Source organism: Tiliqua scincoides, chromosome 1 (assembly GCF_035046505.1).
Source record: "Tiliqua scincoides isolate rTilSci1 chromosome 1, rTilSci1.hap2, whole genome shotgun sequence".
Classification (NCBI taxonomy): Eukaryota; Metazoa; Chordata; class Lepidosauria; order Squamata; family Scincidae; genus Tiliqua; species Tiliqua scincoides.
In genome coordinates, this window is record NC_089821.1 from 266,599,835 (window position 1) to 266,618,812 (window position 18,978).

Genomic DNA, 18,978 nt, shown 5'->3' on the forward strand with positions numbered 1-18,978 from the left:
TTTGTTGTGAGTCATATCTGCAGATGCTGGGGTCCCACTGTATATACTTTATGCAGTGTATACAACTTCCTATGGGTGGTTTTCATGGTATAAATTCTGAAAATATAGCTAGTTTCCCTAAATTATTACTTATCATTTTCCAGCCTAAATCAATCTACGTACCACAGGAGACACATTCTTCTGAAGATGATAATCAAGGAACCATCAAAAGATGCCCTGTTTCAGAGAGTCCTGCAAAATCAAACACTCAAGTTCCACCTAGACCACCCCCTCCTCGGTTACCTCCACAGAAATCAAGTGTTTTAGGTAATGAGTGCTATTGCACAATATACAAAGGTTTCTTTTAAAGTAATAGTTTAGTTTCACATTCTTATATACATCTCCTGGTAGTACTGCTCACAAACACATGACACCTCCCACCTCTTCCAATGTAACCCTCAACCCTGAAAGCAAACTGGGATTTTTTTTCTCTGCTGACTTGATTGGTGACTGCTGCTATGTTTTGTTATGCTATTGGTTGCTTTTCATGTATTGTTTTTAATTTTACTGAGAGCCACCCAGGGCATCTCTTCATTTGGGAGGGGAAGAATGGGATATAATCTTTGTAACTTAGTCAGTAAATCCACATTTCTTATAAAAGGGAATGGATTCGGTTCTGTGCAATTAAATGGTGATAGAGAAGGATCTCCCCATCAAGAGCCAAATGAAAATCGACACTCTAATCTCTCAAGGAAAGAAAAGAAGGAAATACTGGTAGGTAGTTTTACATTACAGTTTTACAAGCCCCTGCAGCCTCCCGGGGGTGTGGGGAGCCCTGCGTGAACTGCGGCAGGGCTCCTTGCAGAAGTGAAAGTAGATGCGGAGCAATCGCGCCCCACCTCCACTAAAGCGGAAGTGGAGCGCGATTGCTCTGCATCTACTTTCACTGCTGCGGGGAGCCCTGCCGCAGGTCACGCTGGGCTCCCTGCACCCCCTGCAGCCCCCCTGAGTGGTGTGATCCTGGGGATCGCGCCGCTGCCTCTTCCCTGCATCCAGGCTGCCCCCGCCCCTTAAGGGAGCAGGGTCCAGGGCCCGCAGGCTGGGGCATCACGATGCCCCAATTTGAAAAGCCCTGGAATAGGGCATACAAAAAATCTAATGCTGAATAAGTAGTGTGCATTGAAACATGGCTTCTGTGTCTCAGTATTAAATGGTTGTTTTGGAATTAGATAAAGTTTGAAGTAGTTTCAGGTTATGGCAATCTAAAGACTGTTTGTGTCCACTGCTTGGCCTGCAAATTCCTTACCTACCTATATTGTATGGACCATGGTTGATACATACTGCTGGTATCATCTCTGCTTCTTCAGGGTAGCATCCCAAGTTTATACGTGCATGAGTGCATACCAGTGTGCCAGATCTGAGCCACAGTTCATTATAATTCTTATCTGGGATGAGACTTAAAAAACACTGAATTTTAAACCCAATAAGTTTTCCTAAATGTGTATTTCCTAGCAACCCAGTATTACTGCTCACAAAAATATTACTGCTCACTGCATTAAAGTTGGCCAAAACTTGCACAGCACAAATTATTGCCCATGGTGGCAGCTTCCACAATGAGTCCACACTGCAGACTGGCTGATCCCCTGCTCCTGACAGTCATTCTGACACGTGCTGCCTTATCTCCCCTTATGATGGTATGATCTTTTGTTCTTTTTCTCTGTTCTTTCTCATGTTATTTCCTTTTTCCACTCTTTCCTCTCTTCCCCATCACTCACCTTTCTCTTTCTCCTTACTTTTTTCTATACTTGTGCTGCCTGCCATTTTCCTCTCGATGCTGCCCATTCACTTGGCAATTGTTGCCAAGTTCAGTTTTCTCTCTCCTGATTCACCCAAGAGACTATCATGCTAGAGAGCCTTTTCTCCTCCTATATGCCATCCTTTTCATCTTCAAGCCCCCTTCCCAGCTGCTGCTAAGAGTCACGGGATGCTTGGTGGTAGCAACATAGGATGCATTGTAGGAAGATGGGGAAATATTTGGAAGATGTGAGAGCAGACCCTTCCTCCTTATCACTTTAACCCCTTTTGCCAGTCATTAACTTCTCTGGGGGAGAAATTGGCTTGCACTTGTTCAAGGATGCTACCCCTCAGTGTTATGTAAAATTCATCTTCAAAACCATAGTTGAAATGTTTATTTTGTTTCCTAGAAACCGATTAGTAACGGTCTTCCTCCTACACCAAAAGTGCATGTAAGTATTATGTTTTGAACAAGATAAACTCTTCAAAGTTAAATATTGTCCAAGAGCACTGTGGAGTACTGTTTCTGTTATAAATTAAGACATTGGAACTCAGTGTTAGAGATATTATACCTGTTTGAATAAATATGTCCATTAGTTGGAAATGGTTTTTAACTATGGTAGTTGTAGAGAGGAAGCTAGGAGTCAGGATTTCTTCACTGCCCCTCTCCCACAAATGTTATTTTAAAAAACAAGATGATTTAATGCCCATTAGTCTTTCTGTCAAGCATGCACATTTCGATTGAGACTTTTTCATTTGCTTCAGTATTCCATAGATTAAAATCTGTCAGTCCAATTATTCATGTCCTCAGATGGGTAGGTGTATGCGGGCAGTATGGGAAAAGTGAATGACTGAACCAGGAGGTCCCACATTAATTTAAACATGAAATCCTAATTTGACTGTAAATCCGCTTTAAAGAAAGTGTCTGAACCGAGAAACATTTTGTTGCTGGTACTTTCGTCATTCTGAAAGGAACAATGGGACAAATGTCCAAATGCTTATGGTTTCTCCAGAATTCTTGAGATACTTCCTATTTCTAATGAAAAATTTTTAGAGTACCATATTTTTTTTAAATTAACATTAAATTTGCCTTATTTCATATTCTTTGATACATATTAAAAACATACTCCTTGATATTGTTCATGTCTTTACTTAACACAGAGAAGTCTTGTTGTGCATAACACTGCCCAATAAAGAGAATTTTTTCTTCTGGTGCTTTGGAAGTTAGACCTATCATTGGATATATTTGCGGCTCTGATTCCATCAGTGGCCTTGGTTTTGCCCTATCCTATTTGTCCCCAATTGGTTTTAAAGATATACATGTACAGACGACCGTTGAATCAGCATATAAGGTAGCTATGCAAACTAGAGCTGATAGGGCAAAACTGGTGCCATTTTTAGAATCTGCACCCCAAATATGTCCAAGAATAACTCTAACTTTTAAGACACCAAAATGAGTGTTTGGCTTTGTAATTTTCCTAAATAATGAGAGTTTTGAAATCAGAGGAGGGATCAAGTCCAGGTACCACAGCTATTTTTAGCATCTGTAGTACTCCTGAGGAGGTGGTTAACTGGCAGCCAGGTGACTTTCCAAAGTATTTGATTTTCTTTGCAGCCCTTTGCTACAGAAAAGATGGTTTCTCAGGGTACACAAGTTCCTCTGTGCAGCACATGGAGTAGAGTACTTAAAATTAAAGCAGAGCCTAAATGAATTATCTTCTGTTACATTTGTGCCAAAGTGCCTTCCATTTCAATACTCATTGCAAATGCATTGTTTTGATTGCTGCTGTTTTTGGTGTCATTTTTTTTCTTCTTTTCCTTTACTGTAAATGGGGAAATAAAGCAAAGTGCAGTGGCTCTGACTCATTGGCTCTGGCAACTCATGTGATGCTACATCACATGTGGTGATGTCATGGGGTTCCAAACAAAATCATCTTGGTTGGGGCAGAGCCAGTCTACTGAATAGCAATGTGGGCTCATGAGCCCAAGGACTGCCTGTGCTGTGGAGGAAGAAAATTGCATCAAGAAGCAACAGCTGCCAAAGGGGGAGAGGGGAAAGGGTACCTGACAATGGTGAAGGTGAGGTATTTTTTTCAGGAATTTGATGTCGTTGGATGTGCTAATTTCAACATGAATGTTGACATTAAAGAGTATTCTGTTGAACCATATTTCAGATGAATTTTGTATTAAATCAAGTGAGTTTTGTTTATCTTTTACAGATGGGTGCTTGCTTTTCAAAAGTTTTCAATGGATGTCCCTTAAAAATTCATTGTGCAACTTCATGGATAAATCCTGATACCAGAGGTAACAATTTCATGTATATCTTCCCGATATATATGTAATAATGCAGCATGTTGTTACTGATTTACTAGTCCAGTGCAGAGTCCTGGGGCTATTGCTATCAGGTATCATTGTCAGTCTTAAGCATGACAGAACTGTCTTCCCAGTTGTTTTGTACTCTTCATTTCACATTGAGTGAATAGCACTGTCCCATCTTAGAGAGAGCCTTTTTAGAAGCTCTTCATTCTTCGTGGGTTTGTGCCATCTTGAAAAATTTGGTATCATTGTTCAACTTCCTACATTGCCACTCAGCACTTAGTCTGGAAAATTTTTGAATAAAACCTGGCATATATATGGTCCAGAATGAAGTGGCAAATCTTGAAGTGCTAGGATGAACTTTGCCATAGACAAAGTTCTGCGGTGGGGGAGAGTTTTTTTTAATGCTCTTTAATGTAAAACGTCATTGTAAGGGAAAACAACAGCACATCAGGAATAGCAGTGCTAGCTTAGATCATTTTCTACTGTTGTAGTTTTCTACTTATAGTAGTTTTCTTATGTGGGAAAACATTGAAAAAAGTGATACCGGTTGATTTGAAGTTTTACAACCCATTCTTTCATATTAGTACTCTGCTACCTTATTCTACTACATGTAAAGAGCCCACCTAAGTTAAATAGCACAAGTCCTAATACAGGACAAACCTGGCATCACTGCTGCTAATTCATTAACTGTTGCTTTCCTATTAAGCTGTTGGGTCTTTGCAGAACTTTTCCAGAATTATGGAATTATTATAGAATTATGGCTCTGAATTATGACTATCAACTTAATGTTTTCATTTGCTTCTTTGCAGACCAGTACTTGATATTTGGTGCTGAAGAAGGGATTTACACCTTAAACCTTAATGAACTCCATGAAACATCAATGGAACAGGTTTGTGTTTGAATTTTTTTTCTCTTTAGTGATGTATAATTTAACTAAATTTATAAATTTATATTTTGAAAAAATATAACCCTCTTTCCCAGCATAAACTGGACACAGACATTATGCAAAACTATAGTTTGTGTAGTTAATAATTCATAGTTATTATTATTATTAACAGTATTTATATATTCAACTAAAAGTTCACAAAGCGGTTTACAGAGAAAAATCAAATAACTAAATGGCTCCCTGTCCCAAAAGGGCTCACAATCTAAAAAGATGCAAATGAATACCAGCAGACAGCCACTAGAACAGACACTGCTGGGGTGAGGTGGGCCAGTTACTCTCCCCCTGCTAAAAAAAGGAGCACCCACTTGAAAAAGTGCCTCTTACCCAATTAGCAGGGGTTAAAGTTTCCCTTTATGTCTAAACCTGATCCTGTCCTCAAATCACAGTCTAGGGCTCACAAACCTAGACCTGAAGCCACTGTTGGAAGCACGTTTGCAAACCACAGTTTGTGCTTACTCTGGTTGTCTGTTACGTCTGAATTCACAGACCATAGACAAACCATGATTATGACCATTGCTTCACCTCAAGAGGGCTGTTTGATCAAGGAAATGGAAGCAAATTTGTAAAGCTGAGTCCTAAGCAGATGGGAAACAAAAGTAGACATGGAGCTCTAAACCGTGGCTTGCCTATTGTTTGTGTGGGTTTTAAACTCAAATTGTTTCTTGAAAATAGAAGAGCATGCCAGATGCTGGCTGGGTTCAGACGAAATGGATAACCATGTTTTGTGCTAAAACTGAATGTTTAAAGCTGAACTTGTCTAGATCCAATTTCTGAGTGTGAAAACAATAAAAACATTCTTATCTTGTGACATCTGTGAACCTAATTGATTAGAAATCTCCACAATGTATAAACACATGTGTAAACTCATGCTAAATGTTAAGTACAAATATGATACGGGGGACCTCTGTTTCTGCAGATTTACTTGCCCGTGAATTAAGTTTGCAGGCCCCCCACGTGCACCCCCCTCCAGAGGCAAAGGGAGTTCCATTTCCCTCACCTCCAGAGGGTCCTCTGAGTCCAGCAGAGGCTGCGCACATCCGTCCATGGCCTCTGCCGGGCTCAATCTAAGCCTTACAGTAAAAAAAGAAAGCAATTTCCTGTTTTTTTTTGAAAATCGGAAGTGATGTTTTTAATGCCTTTATAAGGCATTAGGAAGTCTGGAGAAACCCCTGAGGAGGCGGTCCCTGGTTGTGTTTTCAGTTAACTGCAGAGGTTTCCAGAACGAAATCCCTATGGTCACTGGGGCATGCCCTTATTTCAAACTTTGCCACATTTTCAAAGATGTGTTTTGAGTGGTGGTAGCAACCCCATCGTTAGTGTAGTGTTAGTACTATAAGTCTTTTCATTTGTTCAAGGGATGGCTCACCCATGAACTGTGAGGTCTTCCATTTGAGAACAAGCAAGGAAGGACATTATTTAGAGATATTTACATAGCACCCCCCTTTCTGTCCCATGAATGTCTCAGAATTTCCCATCTTGGTGGGTAAGGGATGATCCCTGCCCCCACATCATCAGATTTTAACCAGGGCTTCCTGGTGATTTGTTAGGATCTCAAAACTAGGAAACTGAATCAATGCACCTTCAGGACTCTGATGGAGTTTGCTTTTCGGACAGCTTAGTCCTAAACAACTTTCTGGCACCAATGCAACTATGTCAATGGAGAGTGTGTTGTGTTCTGGGGTGGGGGGTAGTCACAGAGGCTTCCTCAAGGTAAGGGAATGCTTTTTCCTTGCCTTGGGGCTGCATTGCAGCTGCATTGGTACTGGAATGTTGTTTAGGATTGAGCTGTGGGTTACCAGGTTGTGCCATTTGGTTCCAACAGCTGCAGCGCAAGATTGGGGCTCAAAGTGGCTCAGCCGGAGGTAAGGGGAAGCTCTTCCGGGAAGAGCTAAGTGGGTAGGCCACTGCAGCCCCAGTGGGTCTCCTCAAATTTGCATCACCTTTGGAGGTGGCATAAGTCTGAGGAGAGCAAAGCGGCTTGCAGCTGCTCCACACTGCTTAGAAATGGGGGCTAGGATCCAGCATATGTGCTTGGTCCCAACCCGTGTCCCCAAAGCTGCCCTCCCCCTCTTGTATTTTCAAAATATGGGAGAGCCCAATTATTATACAGGGCTGCCCTTTCTGAAGTGAAACCTCACACACCTTGGCAGCTAATAGAAGATGGTGGTGATGCTGAGAGACCCAAGGGCCAGAGAAAAAACTTCCATGGGCTGCATTCCTAGATCTTGGTACTTTTGCACATAGTCCTCAACTGGTTCTTATACCCTTCTTCTAAAGAGGGTTATGTTGGAGAAAAGGTTATGGAGATGGGTGTCAGAAGTTCCAAACTATAACTCTTTGAGTTTCATAGGAATATAAAGCCTACCAAATCTGTTGAAAAGCATGATACTTGTCTGGGGGAAGGAGAGAGAAACATGCCTACATACTTTCAATTTTTCTCAAAGTAAACAAACTTTATATTCTGACACTAATTGCTGCTTCTGTTTCTATTTCTGCTAAAAAGTGTTCTGTTTTTTTTGTGGGTGCTAGCTTTGGTCATTGTAATCTGTGACAAGTAGTTACTAGTTTAGGACAACTATAGTTTTGTCTGAGAAGTGAAACATACTGTGTTAAATACCAATGTCTTGCTCATTGTGACAGTTCAAAATTAATTACTGTTTTTCCTTTATCAGCTGTTTCCCCGACGATGCACATGGCTGTATGTAGTGAACAATTGCTTATTGTCAATATCTGGTAAGGCTTTTTAAAATTGTTTGACATGTACATGCTCTGTTGTTTTTGTTCAAATTATAAACATATTGGGCATTCTTATTTACAGGTAAAGCTTTTCAACTTTATTCACATAATTTACCAGGACTATTTGATTATGCAAGGCAAATGCAAAAGTTACCTGTTGCTATACCAGCTCATAAACTTCCTGACAGAATACTTCCCAGGTAAACATGTTTTCATTTTAGATTTATGTTCTGCTTTTTTTAAACAGTGTCCCCAAAGCAAGTAATAAAATACACTTCCATTTAAAATGTGGTTAAATGTGTAAAGTTTACCATTTAAACTTGCCATTTAAAATAAAATAAATGAACCTATGAGGAGAAACATGGCCTGGGAGAGTGCACCAAATTAAAATAAACAAACCTGAATTTAACAATTTAACAATAAAAAAATTTAAATGTATATTAAGTAAATGGGTTGCTAGCTAAGTATAATTAGCGAAGCAAATTAGAAAAGTATACCTTGCGAATAGATTATTATTAATTAAAGTCTGTAATTTGCTCAGCAGTTTAATTCTCAAGGCTGACAAACAACAAAATCTTTGAAGATACTCAAGAATGCAGCCATGTAGGCTTCAGTGGTGGCCTTGCTTCCCTTTTCCTTGTATCAGATCTCATGAAAACAAAACCTAAAAATAGACGCAGTCACCTTATCTGAAGATTCAATAAAACTCTGTTTGTGACACACCTACCTGACCCTGTCTAAAAGGCAATGCTACCTGATCCAGGGTGACCCCAGTTCAGCATCAGTGCCAGCATGCCACTAGCAGTGATGATCAACAATAGCAACAGCTGCATTCTAACCAGTAGCTGGGGCAGGATCATTATAGAAGGAAAACATTTTGCTTCTCAGAGTGGCAAAGGGCACCCTTGGACAGTTGCTTCTCCTACTCCAGGCAGACTATACCTGTGAGGACTATCCATGTGAGGACTTTTTAAGGTCTGTGGGAAATGCTTCTCCCACATTTCATTTCTGTCTCACTCCAGGAAAAAGGCTGTGACAGTCCAGTCTCTTTACCTTCTCAAACTGGCTCAAAGCTGTTGGAATTCCCAACCAAGGATGCCCTCCTCTGCTATGGGAGTAAAAAGAATTGAACTTAACATGGCAAGTTCTCTCTTCATAGTGGACAGATGGCATCCTACCCAAAAGGAGTAAATTGTCCTAATCAGGAGGATACCTGAGATTTCAGCTTCCATTTTTTCCAATACTTGTTCAGTTTGTTTGGTTTTAACTTCACATGCTAGTTATACATTCAGTTACAGGAGTATAAAATTCCTTTTTCAGCCTTTTATGACCAAACTGGGGGAGTAGCATCTCCCACAAACCTTAAGAACTCCTCATTTGCATCATTCAATCTATCTGGAGCAAGTGGGAGGTGCAACCTTTTCAAGAATGCAGTTTATCTGCTGTGAAAAAAGAGTATCAGTTCAACATTTCTGAATGTTGGTTGCCATTGACTGCTGGCTAGAAGTCAGTATGTGTGTGCACCACCTACTTACTGACTTCTAGCCTCCCTCTGCTGGCTAGAAGTCAGTATGTGTGCGCACACCCACTTCCACTGGAGCACCTGCCACCTGTAAGGGGAACACTGGGATGACACACATGGAGACAGGGTCTCACTGCAGGGCATCTTGCCAAGGACCCCATCAAACCTGGAGCCAGTCCTATCTGCTAAACATCCTTCAGCACTGAAGCCATTTTCTGGACAAGTAAAAGGCTTACCCTTGCCTCAACTCTTCTCCATGCACACCCACACACTCCAAGACTTTGTAGCCCTTGACTAGAAGGGGATTGTATTGGAGAGTGAGGAGGCAGCTCTCTCTTAACTCTTATCTTTTATCAGTGAGGCAGGATTCTTATAAAATACAGGAAAAATATATTAAAAGATAGAAAAGACTAGACATTGAGAAAAACAGGCAAAATTCAGATACTTGGAGGCCACGTAGAAGAAACTCCAAGTCTTGTCTTAGCAGTGTCTTCACTAAGATTGATTTGTGCAGGGTAAACATCCATGTTTACCTTATAAACTGGAGGGGGGTGCCAAGTGGAGGATTAACTCTGCCCTTGCTGGAACAAAACATGTACCTTCTCAAATCAGCTTTCTGTTTTTTATGGGGTTTGGGGGACTGGATTTCCATTCTTCTCGTTAGCTAATCCAGAGGCAGGAAAACCTAGTTGTGATCAGATGGATGAACGCAGCTTTGTGGCCTATATATGGGATGTGAGGTTTACAGAGTTCACAGTGGCAGAGCTGCCTTTGCAGCCTAAGTCAGGCCAGCTCAATGTTAAATGCAAAGACTTTAGCAAGAGAGTCAAGAATTCTCATTCACTGCATAAGGAAAAAAAGGAACTAATTTTAAACAATACAGAGAGGAGTAGAGGAAACTGATATAGCAGTGGTTCTCACACACTTAGCACCAGGACCCACTTTTTAGAATGAGAGTCTGTCAGGACCCACCGGAAGTGACATCATCAGGCAGGAAAATTTTTAACAATCCTACCCACACTTACACAGGAGTAAGTCCCATTTACTATCACTGTTAAAAGAATATACATAGTAGCTTGTTAAAAGTACAGGTCTGTAACATTTCCCCAAATGCAGTCACATACCATTTCAGCATCAAGTCTAATAAAAATAAAATATTGAAATAAATGGGAACCCACCTGAAATTGGCTCACAACCCACTTAGTGGATCCCAACCCACAGTTTGAGAGACAGTATCAGATACAGCATTGTGGGGATATGTGTGTGTTAACAGTGCCTCCTTATGTTGTAAGACTCAGTTTGGGGTTGGCTGAACAGTATGCTGTGCCCCTCCACAGTAGCGCTTATGTTCAGGGCTGGCAATGTAACATGAGGAGTGTGGTTTAAAAACATAATTACCATCCTACTTGTTGTATCAGTCACATGGTGGGCTGCTCCACTGTTGTCCTCCCCTGATTGATTCGGGGGAGAAAGGAGGCTGGGCTTCCACCTGGAACCTTAACTTGAAGGGTCCCAACTTCTGAGAAGGAAACATATGGGGTTAATTTTCTGTCTTTGATTTATATATTCTAGGAAGTTTGCAGTTTCTACAAAAATCCCAGATACGAAATGGTGTCAAAAGTGTTGTGTAGGTAAGTAAAGATATGGTCATGTATATCTAATATCATATCTGCTTTGCAAATAAATCAGGTATTTAATATAATTTGTATTTTGCTTATATTGTTTATGACTTTGATACCAAGCATGTTGGCTTGGAATTTCTCAGTATCCAAGACCTTTTTGGCTCTCCTTTTAATACCTTTACGACTTATTTCTGGTTGTTTCATACTCTGTGAAGGATTTTGCATCAGATGGTGGGAACTCTGCTGAGGGAAGGAACACAGGATTGTAGGAGAGAAGGAAGGAGACTGCAATCATTTGGAAAATGCCTCTTCTGAAATTCTGACAGTGTCCTCCAAATACTAATCTGTACACAGCAACTATTCAGAGTCAAGGGACGAGTAGAAATAAGGAAGGATGTGAATACTATTTTTGCAACCAGTGAAAGTAATCTGTATAAATATCAAGAGCTGTAAAGTCATTTATATTGGCCTTTGAGATCCCTGTGTAACTATTTCCCCCAGTTATCATAATCACAGATCCCATTTAAGCACAAGGTTAAAACAAAGACATTTGTGGCTGGTTTAAACGCCCCTATTAGAACAAGCCAGCATATCTTCATAATCATGGCCTCCAGTAAATCCTATTCTAAGCAAGGCGAACAAGCTTATAACCTACATGTTCAACTAGCTTGTTGGTTTCCATCCATCTTTTAGGAATAAAATCTTTCTCATAAAGTTAAAGGAATTGCCAAAGACCACATTTTTCCTCTTTGATAAAGTTTGCCCATGTCACTGGATGGTGTTCCAAAACATAGTCTTGGCATTGTTCCTATATCCCTATGCAAGTTTGACTCTTTTCTAGGGTCTGTGTGTGGTGGAGGATCAGGATTGTGTAGGTCTCCCTGACAGCTGTACACTGCACATTGTGTTGAAATAAGAGCCTGCTTCCCTAAGCTTGATCTATCCAATTGTTACCTCTCAAAATTGAACAGAGTGCAGAATAATGTGTTTGTAGGTTCCTATTCAGATGTGATGTCCACCACATAGATACTAGGCAGACTAGAATGATCAGTATCCCACTACGCATATGTAGTCATACCAAGCCATATCTACCCAGGAGTCTTAACTTTGCTACAGTTCAGCAGAACGTTGTATGTATGAGATATCAAACTGCTTTACTGTTATTGTTTCCATTAAAAGGCCTGGAGGATTATAGTGCCAAGTAAATTGTGGTTTATTTTCTGTATTGCTGGTTGTGTTTCAAAACTATTCCCAGATGAGATGAAGATCTCATGGCATCACTTGTGGCCTGCAAGAACTTGCTCTGGACCATAAATGAATGGGACCCATAGTCTGAAGCTTGGCACCTTCTACTGAGATACATGGTTTCCTTTTTATGTAGGGCTCATCTACAGTGCTGGTGTCTGATCCTTTCCAGAGCCACATGTACAGGCAGCTAAGCCCCAGCAAATGTGGAAAGCAAATCCTGCTGCTGCCAGTTCCTCATTCCTAGCCAGGAGCTTTTGCAACAGTAAAATCTGAGTACCAGAATGGGGAAGTGTCTACGTAGTGTCCTGGCTGTGGTATTTGGTTCCCAAGTTTATGTAGGGTTTGCTGGACCTTTTAACCTGCACTAGTACAGGTCCAGCCTATTTATACGTGGATTTTTTTATACACAGATTTGACTCAACAGGAATGGCTCCTGCAAATGAGAAGGAATGTGCTGATCCATGTAGAAGGGGAAAAATGTATCCCTTAATGAATGAGAGGGGGGGGTCAGCTGGCTGACAATCCATCAATCCTTCTCTCTCCATCGAACCCCTCCCTTCCCCCTGAGCAAGTGAAAGAAAGGTGATCACTTTGCATTGGTGAAGGGAGGGGCTGAGTGAAGCTCCTTTCTAAACTCTTGGAGGATGACTGATTGATGGATTGTCTTCTTAATGACTCTTATCTTACATCACAAAGGTCCGCAAGGCTGTTTCTCAATCACTGGAGCAAAGAAATTTTGTCTTCTAAATTGATTTGCTATAGTGCATTTGTTTTTTCACCATCCACGTGAGTGCTTGAAACGGAACCCACGCAAATAATGAGGCTCAACTTGTACATCAGTGGGGGAAGACTTATGTATCAAGATATACCAGGAGTATTGTGGATCAGAGTCCTAGCATCAGTATGTTTGTTTTATATGTGTTTCAGTCTAAGGTGTACGGGTCTTGTTTGTTTTTTCTTTTTTATAGTGAGGAATCCATATTCAGGACACAAATATCTTTGTGGAGCTTTACAGTCTAGTATTGTATTGTTAGAGTGGGTTGAACCAATGCAGAAATTCATGTTAATCAAGGTAAGTGCCCTTTCAAAAGTTCATCTAGTCTGAGAGCAAAAAATTGTGGTGTTCACTTAAAACACTAACAGTGATTAAAACAATAAAATCTCTCCATGGAAAATTATTAATACAGTCTGAACACAAAACAGTCAAATTATCTGATATGGGAATTTTATTAATGTAGCCCAGTGATGTCAGACTTAAGCTCTTTATCCACCCTGCATGATAATTGGACTCTCCCAGTACTGCCGTCATCTGCTGAGCTGTGAAATGACACTTTGGCAGAAAAAGCAGTACTGAGAGAGCCCAGTTATCAGGTGGGCCACCCTTTCAGCAATGCTGCTGCTACTAGGATTCACTGCTGAAAGGACAGCCCGCATGATAATTGAGTTATGCCAGTGCCATTCTTTCATCAGTGCTGCTTCTACCAAGGTGCTGGGAGGCTGAGACAGAAGGAGGCTAAGAAGGCAAGGAATGATACAGGTCAGACCATCGGGTGAGAGAGGGAGAAAAGAGATGTTGCTGAGGTGCTGGGAGAGCCCATTTATCATGTGGGCTGTGCTTTCAGCAGCACTGCTCCCAAGGTGCTGCTAAAAGGGCAGTCCATGTGTTAATTGGACTTTGCCCATCTTGAAAATATGATTTAAGATTTGCATATTTTTTCTCTTCTGTCATTTGCAGCTGATAAGTTAACTAAGTAAGAACAAAGTGCTTATTTGCAGTCATCAGCTGTTTAATGTTGTCACTTCCTGCTTTATTGACATCACTTGCGGCCCCCAGCAGGCACCTTGAATGCTGTTTGGTTTTCTGTATGAAATAAGTTCACTCCTGATCTAGTTACATCCCAAACTAGCGCCTAAGATGCCTGCCAGACTATATGGGCTCTTCATTATTGTTATTGTTATTAACAACAACAGTATTTATATACTGCTTTTGGATGAAAAGTTCACAAAGCGGTTTGTAGAGACTAACTAAAAAGTAAGTTCTCCTTAGGCAACATGTTTGAGGCCTCAGGGCCACAGTTAACAAGGCCCTTCAAAGGTTCTAATTACGCTTTACAACGGTAACCTTAAGCTGGATTTGGCCACTGATTGTAAGAAGTGAAAGCACTCCCACAGGTTGATGATTTTCATTTTGAAACACTTAGTGCAGAGGTTCTCAAACTGTGGGTTGCGACCCACTTGGTCTGATTTTGGGTGGGTCGCAAAAAGGTGGCTGACGCCATCTTGGATTCTGGCAAAATGTGCTGGGTGGTGCCATCTTGGATTCTGGCAGAGGGCGCTGCTATTTTCCAAGCCTGCATCAGTCCTGGCAGAAGCTTCTCTCCCTCGGGGTCTAAAAGAGCGACATGTGCAGGCGCAAAGGAGCAATGTAGCACCTGTTTCATTTCTCCAGTGAGCATGGCTGTATTGGCAGAGCAGAGCCTGTCCCTTGAATTTCTGGTGCGAGTCTGAAGCTTCCCTTTGCCTCGGATGGGCTTCTTTGAAAAGATTCTTGCACAAGGTTTGGGAGGGAGGATTCAGGGCTCGGAAAAGGATCTTCCTTCCATGAATGATTCACTTGGGGAAAGTTTTGATGTGCAGCAAATACAGAAACTAAAGCACTGAGACACCCAGGAGAGGGAGGGGTGGGGGAACTGGGAGCTAGGAGAGATGTGGTGGGGGAACTAAAGTGAGTGAACTGAGCATGTGGCTGATCTGGGGGAAAGGAGCAATGGGGTGGAGTGCGTGGACTGAGCATGTGGCTGATCTGGGGGGCAAGGAGAGATGGGGTGGGTGAGTGGACTGAGCAGGGGGTGATCTGGGGGGCAAGGAGAGATGGGGTGGGGTTAGTGGACTGAGCATGTGGTTGATCTGTAGGGCTAGGTGAGATGGAAGACTCCTGTCTTATAGGTGTGCGGAGAAGTCTGGTTTTGCTGGATCTGTAGGAGGCTTCAGGTTGATTAGTTTGCAAGGTGCCATGAACACTGATGGCCATATTCAAAATATATCAATGCCATGCTCAACACTAGCCAGAAGCAAGCACACCCTTCACACACACCTCATTACAAGAAGCATATTGAATTTTACAGGTGGAATGCTTGGTAGCAATGGTAGCATGGGACAGATAATTGGGAAAAGCTTCTGTGTTAGAATTTTTTCTTTTGTCATTTGAAGTTTATGAGTTCCTAGGTGAGAACCTGGAAGTAATGTCACTTCCTACGTAATGACATCAATTCCGGCATTTGCATCACACTGATGTCACTTCCTGCTTGATGATGTCACTTCTGGGCATGACTTCACTTCCAGGTTAATGAAATCACTTCTGGTGGTTCCCAGACAGATTTTCATTATGACAAGTGGGTCCTGGTCTAAAACGCCCAAGAACCTCTGACTTAGTGTATTTAACTGTCTCTCTTTTTTTTTTTTCTAATGTAGCACATAGATTTTCCTGTACCTTGTCCACTGCGATTGTTTGAAATGCTGGTAGTACCTGAACAGGAATTCCCTTTAGTTTGTGTTGGTGTAAGTAAAGGGAGAGACTTCAATCAGGTGGTGAAATTTGAGACTGTCAATCCAAATTCTACCTCTTCGTGGTTTACAGAAACAGGTTTGTGAATAATTATTTTGATCAAATTTCCAAATATAGTCAGATTATAACTGCCCCTGTTTGCAGTATTTCATTAATATGAATTCCATCCTGTTTTCCAATTTACTTTTTGAGACAAAACTTCAAATTCAGGCTTATAATGCTCTCCCTTACGGCATCTTACATTTTACAGACACGCACGCACCCACCCAAGGGGGTGAAAAGGGATAAAATGTGTTTTCACAGATTTCTCAATGTCTCAAGCCCAATGAGATACTGACTTGGTTTTTGCTTAGAAAGGATACCCACACAAATGCTTAAATAGTGGGAACTGGGGCGGAAGGGGGCAAGATCAGCGAAGCTCTGTTCTGCCTTATCCTGAACTCCATGTTGGGCCAGAACTCCGTGTCATTTTTTTATATAACAAAAATAGCTAACTTTTGGAATATAGAATGCTGACTTAATGTTTATACCTGAATGTGAACTAACCTTTCTCATTTTTGTTGTTGTTGTAGATACTACACAGACAAATGTTGTGCATGTAACACAATTGGAAAGAGATACCATTTTAGTCTGTTTGGACTGTAAGTTACTGTATCACCTAGATATTTATATTTATATAAAGTGTATGGTTTCAGGAAAGCTGTTGAGTTAATATGTTGCATTTGTTTCCAGGCTGTATTAAAATAGTCAATTTGCAAGGCAGATTAAAATCTAGCCGAAAACTGTCCTCAGAACTCACGTTTGACTTCCAGATTGAATCAATTGGTAAGTAAAAGTTAGCCTTTATATCATTTAGCTCCTTTTAATATTTCTCTGTAATAATACATGCATAATACATGCACACTACTGATACATTTTCAGAGGATAAGGTAGTTAAGGTAAGTGACATTTGTCTGTTTCATTGTCGCTGAAGCAATGCAATGATCTGAAAACCTACTAGTCACATGTTGTATCTTCAGATGAATAGGCACATACCTAGAATACTCACAGAGCAGTAGGCTCATGGCTTTAAGACCGTGATTCCCAAACCTTTTAGCAGCAGGACACACTTTTTAAACACCACTCTATCAGGACCCACCTAGGTTTGCCAGACTTTAAAAACGGAGCTCTAGAAAGTAATATTTTATTTATTTGAAGTAATAATAACCAGAGAAATACCCTCAAACTTTTATTTCCCTATATTTATTCATGCTTGCAAACTTCAGGAGCTCAACTCCATGCAGGGCAGTTAGCAGCCATCTTGCAAATTGCAGAAGCTGAGCTCTTTGCAGGGCAATTAGCAGCTACAGTAGCTGATTCCTGAATAGCCTCAGGGCTTGAGGCAATTAGTTATCTGATCTGTCCAGGACTTCTGGCAACTCTCCAAAAATTAGGTTGCGACCCACAGTTTGGGAACCACTAATCTATACCAATGTTCCCAAATTGAGGGTAGAGGAACCACCAGTGGGTCACAAGCTGATTTTTGGTGGGTCATGAAAAGTTTTTGAAACATTAAAAAAAAACTTTTCAAGTACCCTTGCCTAGTTTGCAGAAGAAAATTGTTAGCTGGAATGCTAGCTGTGGTATGAGCCACATTCATAGCCCAAATTAAAATGTCATGTTCTCCAATTTTTTCTCGTAATTGGCATGATGTAGATCATGTGTGAACCCAGTTTCAGCTTTCTGGGTACCCTGGAATGACTGTAAAGGTTTGGGGGACAGTCCCTGAACTCCATTTCTAGGAGAGTCCCCATTATTAATTTATTCATTAGTATTTTTAAAACGTAGTTTTTCTAGATCGTGCGTGTTTGTGTGTAGTGGATCGTGGAAGATTATTTTAAAAAGGGGGTCTCAGTGCTAAGAAGTTTAAGAAGCACTGATCTATACCATTTGTAAAGACTAAAAGTAATGAGGGGGACTTAACTATTTGCAAAGATTCCTTTTTTGGCTAACATTGCTAAACTTGAGTTGTGCAAAGAAATTATCTTTGTTTCCATTTTGTGTGCTATGTATTTTTGTAACTTTGTGTGCATTTTTTCATGTGTTTATACTGTTAATTTAAATAACATTTCTTATACTGGGCAGCTTCTGGCTTAAACTCTGGTGAAAAGCCACCTCCTGCAGCTGTTATTTTTAACTTGTATGCTTTGTGATGCAGCTGTCACAGGGCAGTGAGAGCAATAATTTTATTGGCCACTTTCCTGGAAAAGGTGACCACCACTTGGATGCCTTCATCCAATTTTAATGTTTAATCTCCCCCTGCACCCCACCACCCTCTTCCTGAGGATTCTTCAAACCATTGGAAATATCTTTTATGGTGCACGGGGGACTATGGTGGGGAAGAGGTACCAGAAAACTTTCCTGTCTTCTGCTCAGGCATAGTCTGGATGCAACCCATTGATTTGCTAATGCTGTCTTATCCCAAGTGCTGTACACTGGGTCCCCAAACTGCAGGCATCTGCACTTTTGCGCAGACGCAGTCCATCCATGTGTCGTTTTTGTGCAGGCACAACAGCACTGGGCTGGCAAGAGCTGCTATGTTTGTGGTGTATTTACCACAATATTCCCCCTTCCCATGTACTTTAAATGAGATCTAATTTAAAGCTATATCAATAAATTATGTCTTGGGTTCAGAGTATCTCCAGAGAGATTAGATAGAGCTGCATCTTACTGAAAATGTTGACACTGAAGCACTCAGTTGAGTCCTTAAAATACATTGATTTCAGTTGTGTTAGGTGTGTGTACCTTTTTCCTGCAACGTTGTAAACCAGTGTTTCTCAATCAGTTGCATTAGTATCACCATTGGTACTTGAGATGGTGTCCGGTGATACTTGTGGGACCCCCTGCCACTTGGCAATGAGTCCAGCAATGCAGTAAGACAAGCAGCAGTAGGTGGCTTGCCTTAGCAGGCAAGACTCCAGCAAGAGTTTTCGTGTGCTCAAAAAAGCCCTCCCATCCATCCCAAGCCTCTTATTGGTATTTGTTGCATTGCATTTGACATCCCAATCCAAAAGTAACTGGTGATGACATCATCACCATTTACTTCTGGTGGTACTTCCAATAGGTGGGTGATGAGAAGTGGTACAGCAGAGTAAACAACATTGTCGTCCTGGATGGATGCACTGTTCTATTATAAATTATGGTAGAAACAGATTGATGACATCCACAGTAGAGGGCTGCACAGCAACCACCCCTCCCTTCACTACAA

At 41.1% G+C, this 18,978-nt stretch overlaps 1 protein-coding gene across 4 annotated transcripts in view; it reads left to right on the forward strand.

The window, feature by feature from the left end:
* The window catches only part of MAP4K3 (mitogen-activated protein kinase kinase kinase kinase 3), an 86,680-nt gene that overhangs the window by 62,393 nt on the left and 5,309 nt on the right, over window positions 1-18,978 (forward strand). For all 4 annotated transcript variants that reach the window (XM_066625269.1, XM_066625278.1, XM_066625286.1 and 1 more), the window contains 12 exons: window positions 144-306; window positions 641-753; window positions 2,184-2,225; window positions 3,993-4,077; window positions 4,902-4,981; window positions 7,711-7,771; window positions 7,857-7,974; window positions 10,869-10,927; window positions 13,135-13,238; window positions 15,638-15,809; window positions 16,304-16,372; window positions 16,464-16,556. In XM_066625269.1, coding sequence (XP_066481366.1) covers window positions 144-306; window positions 641-753; window positions 2,184-2,225; window positions 3,993-4,077; window positions 4,902-4,981; window positions 7,711-7,771; window positions 7,857-7,974; window positions 10,869-10,927; window positions 13,135-13,238; window positions 15,638-15,809; window positions 16,304-16,372; window positions 16,464-16,556 — 1,159 coding nt within the window. The remainder of the gene's footprint in view (window positions 1-143; window positions 307-640; window positions 754-2,183; window positions 2,226-3,992; window positions 4,078-4,901; window positions 4,982-7,710; window positions 7,772-7,856; window positions 7,975-10,868; window positions 10,928-13,134; window positions 13,239-15,637; window positions 15,810-16,303; window positions 16,373-16,463; window positions 16,557-18,978) is intronic.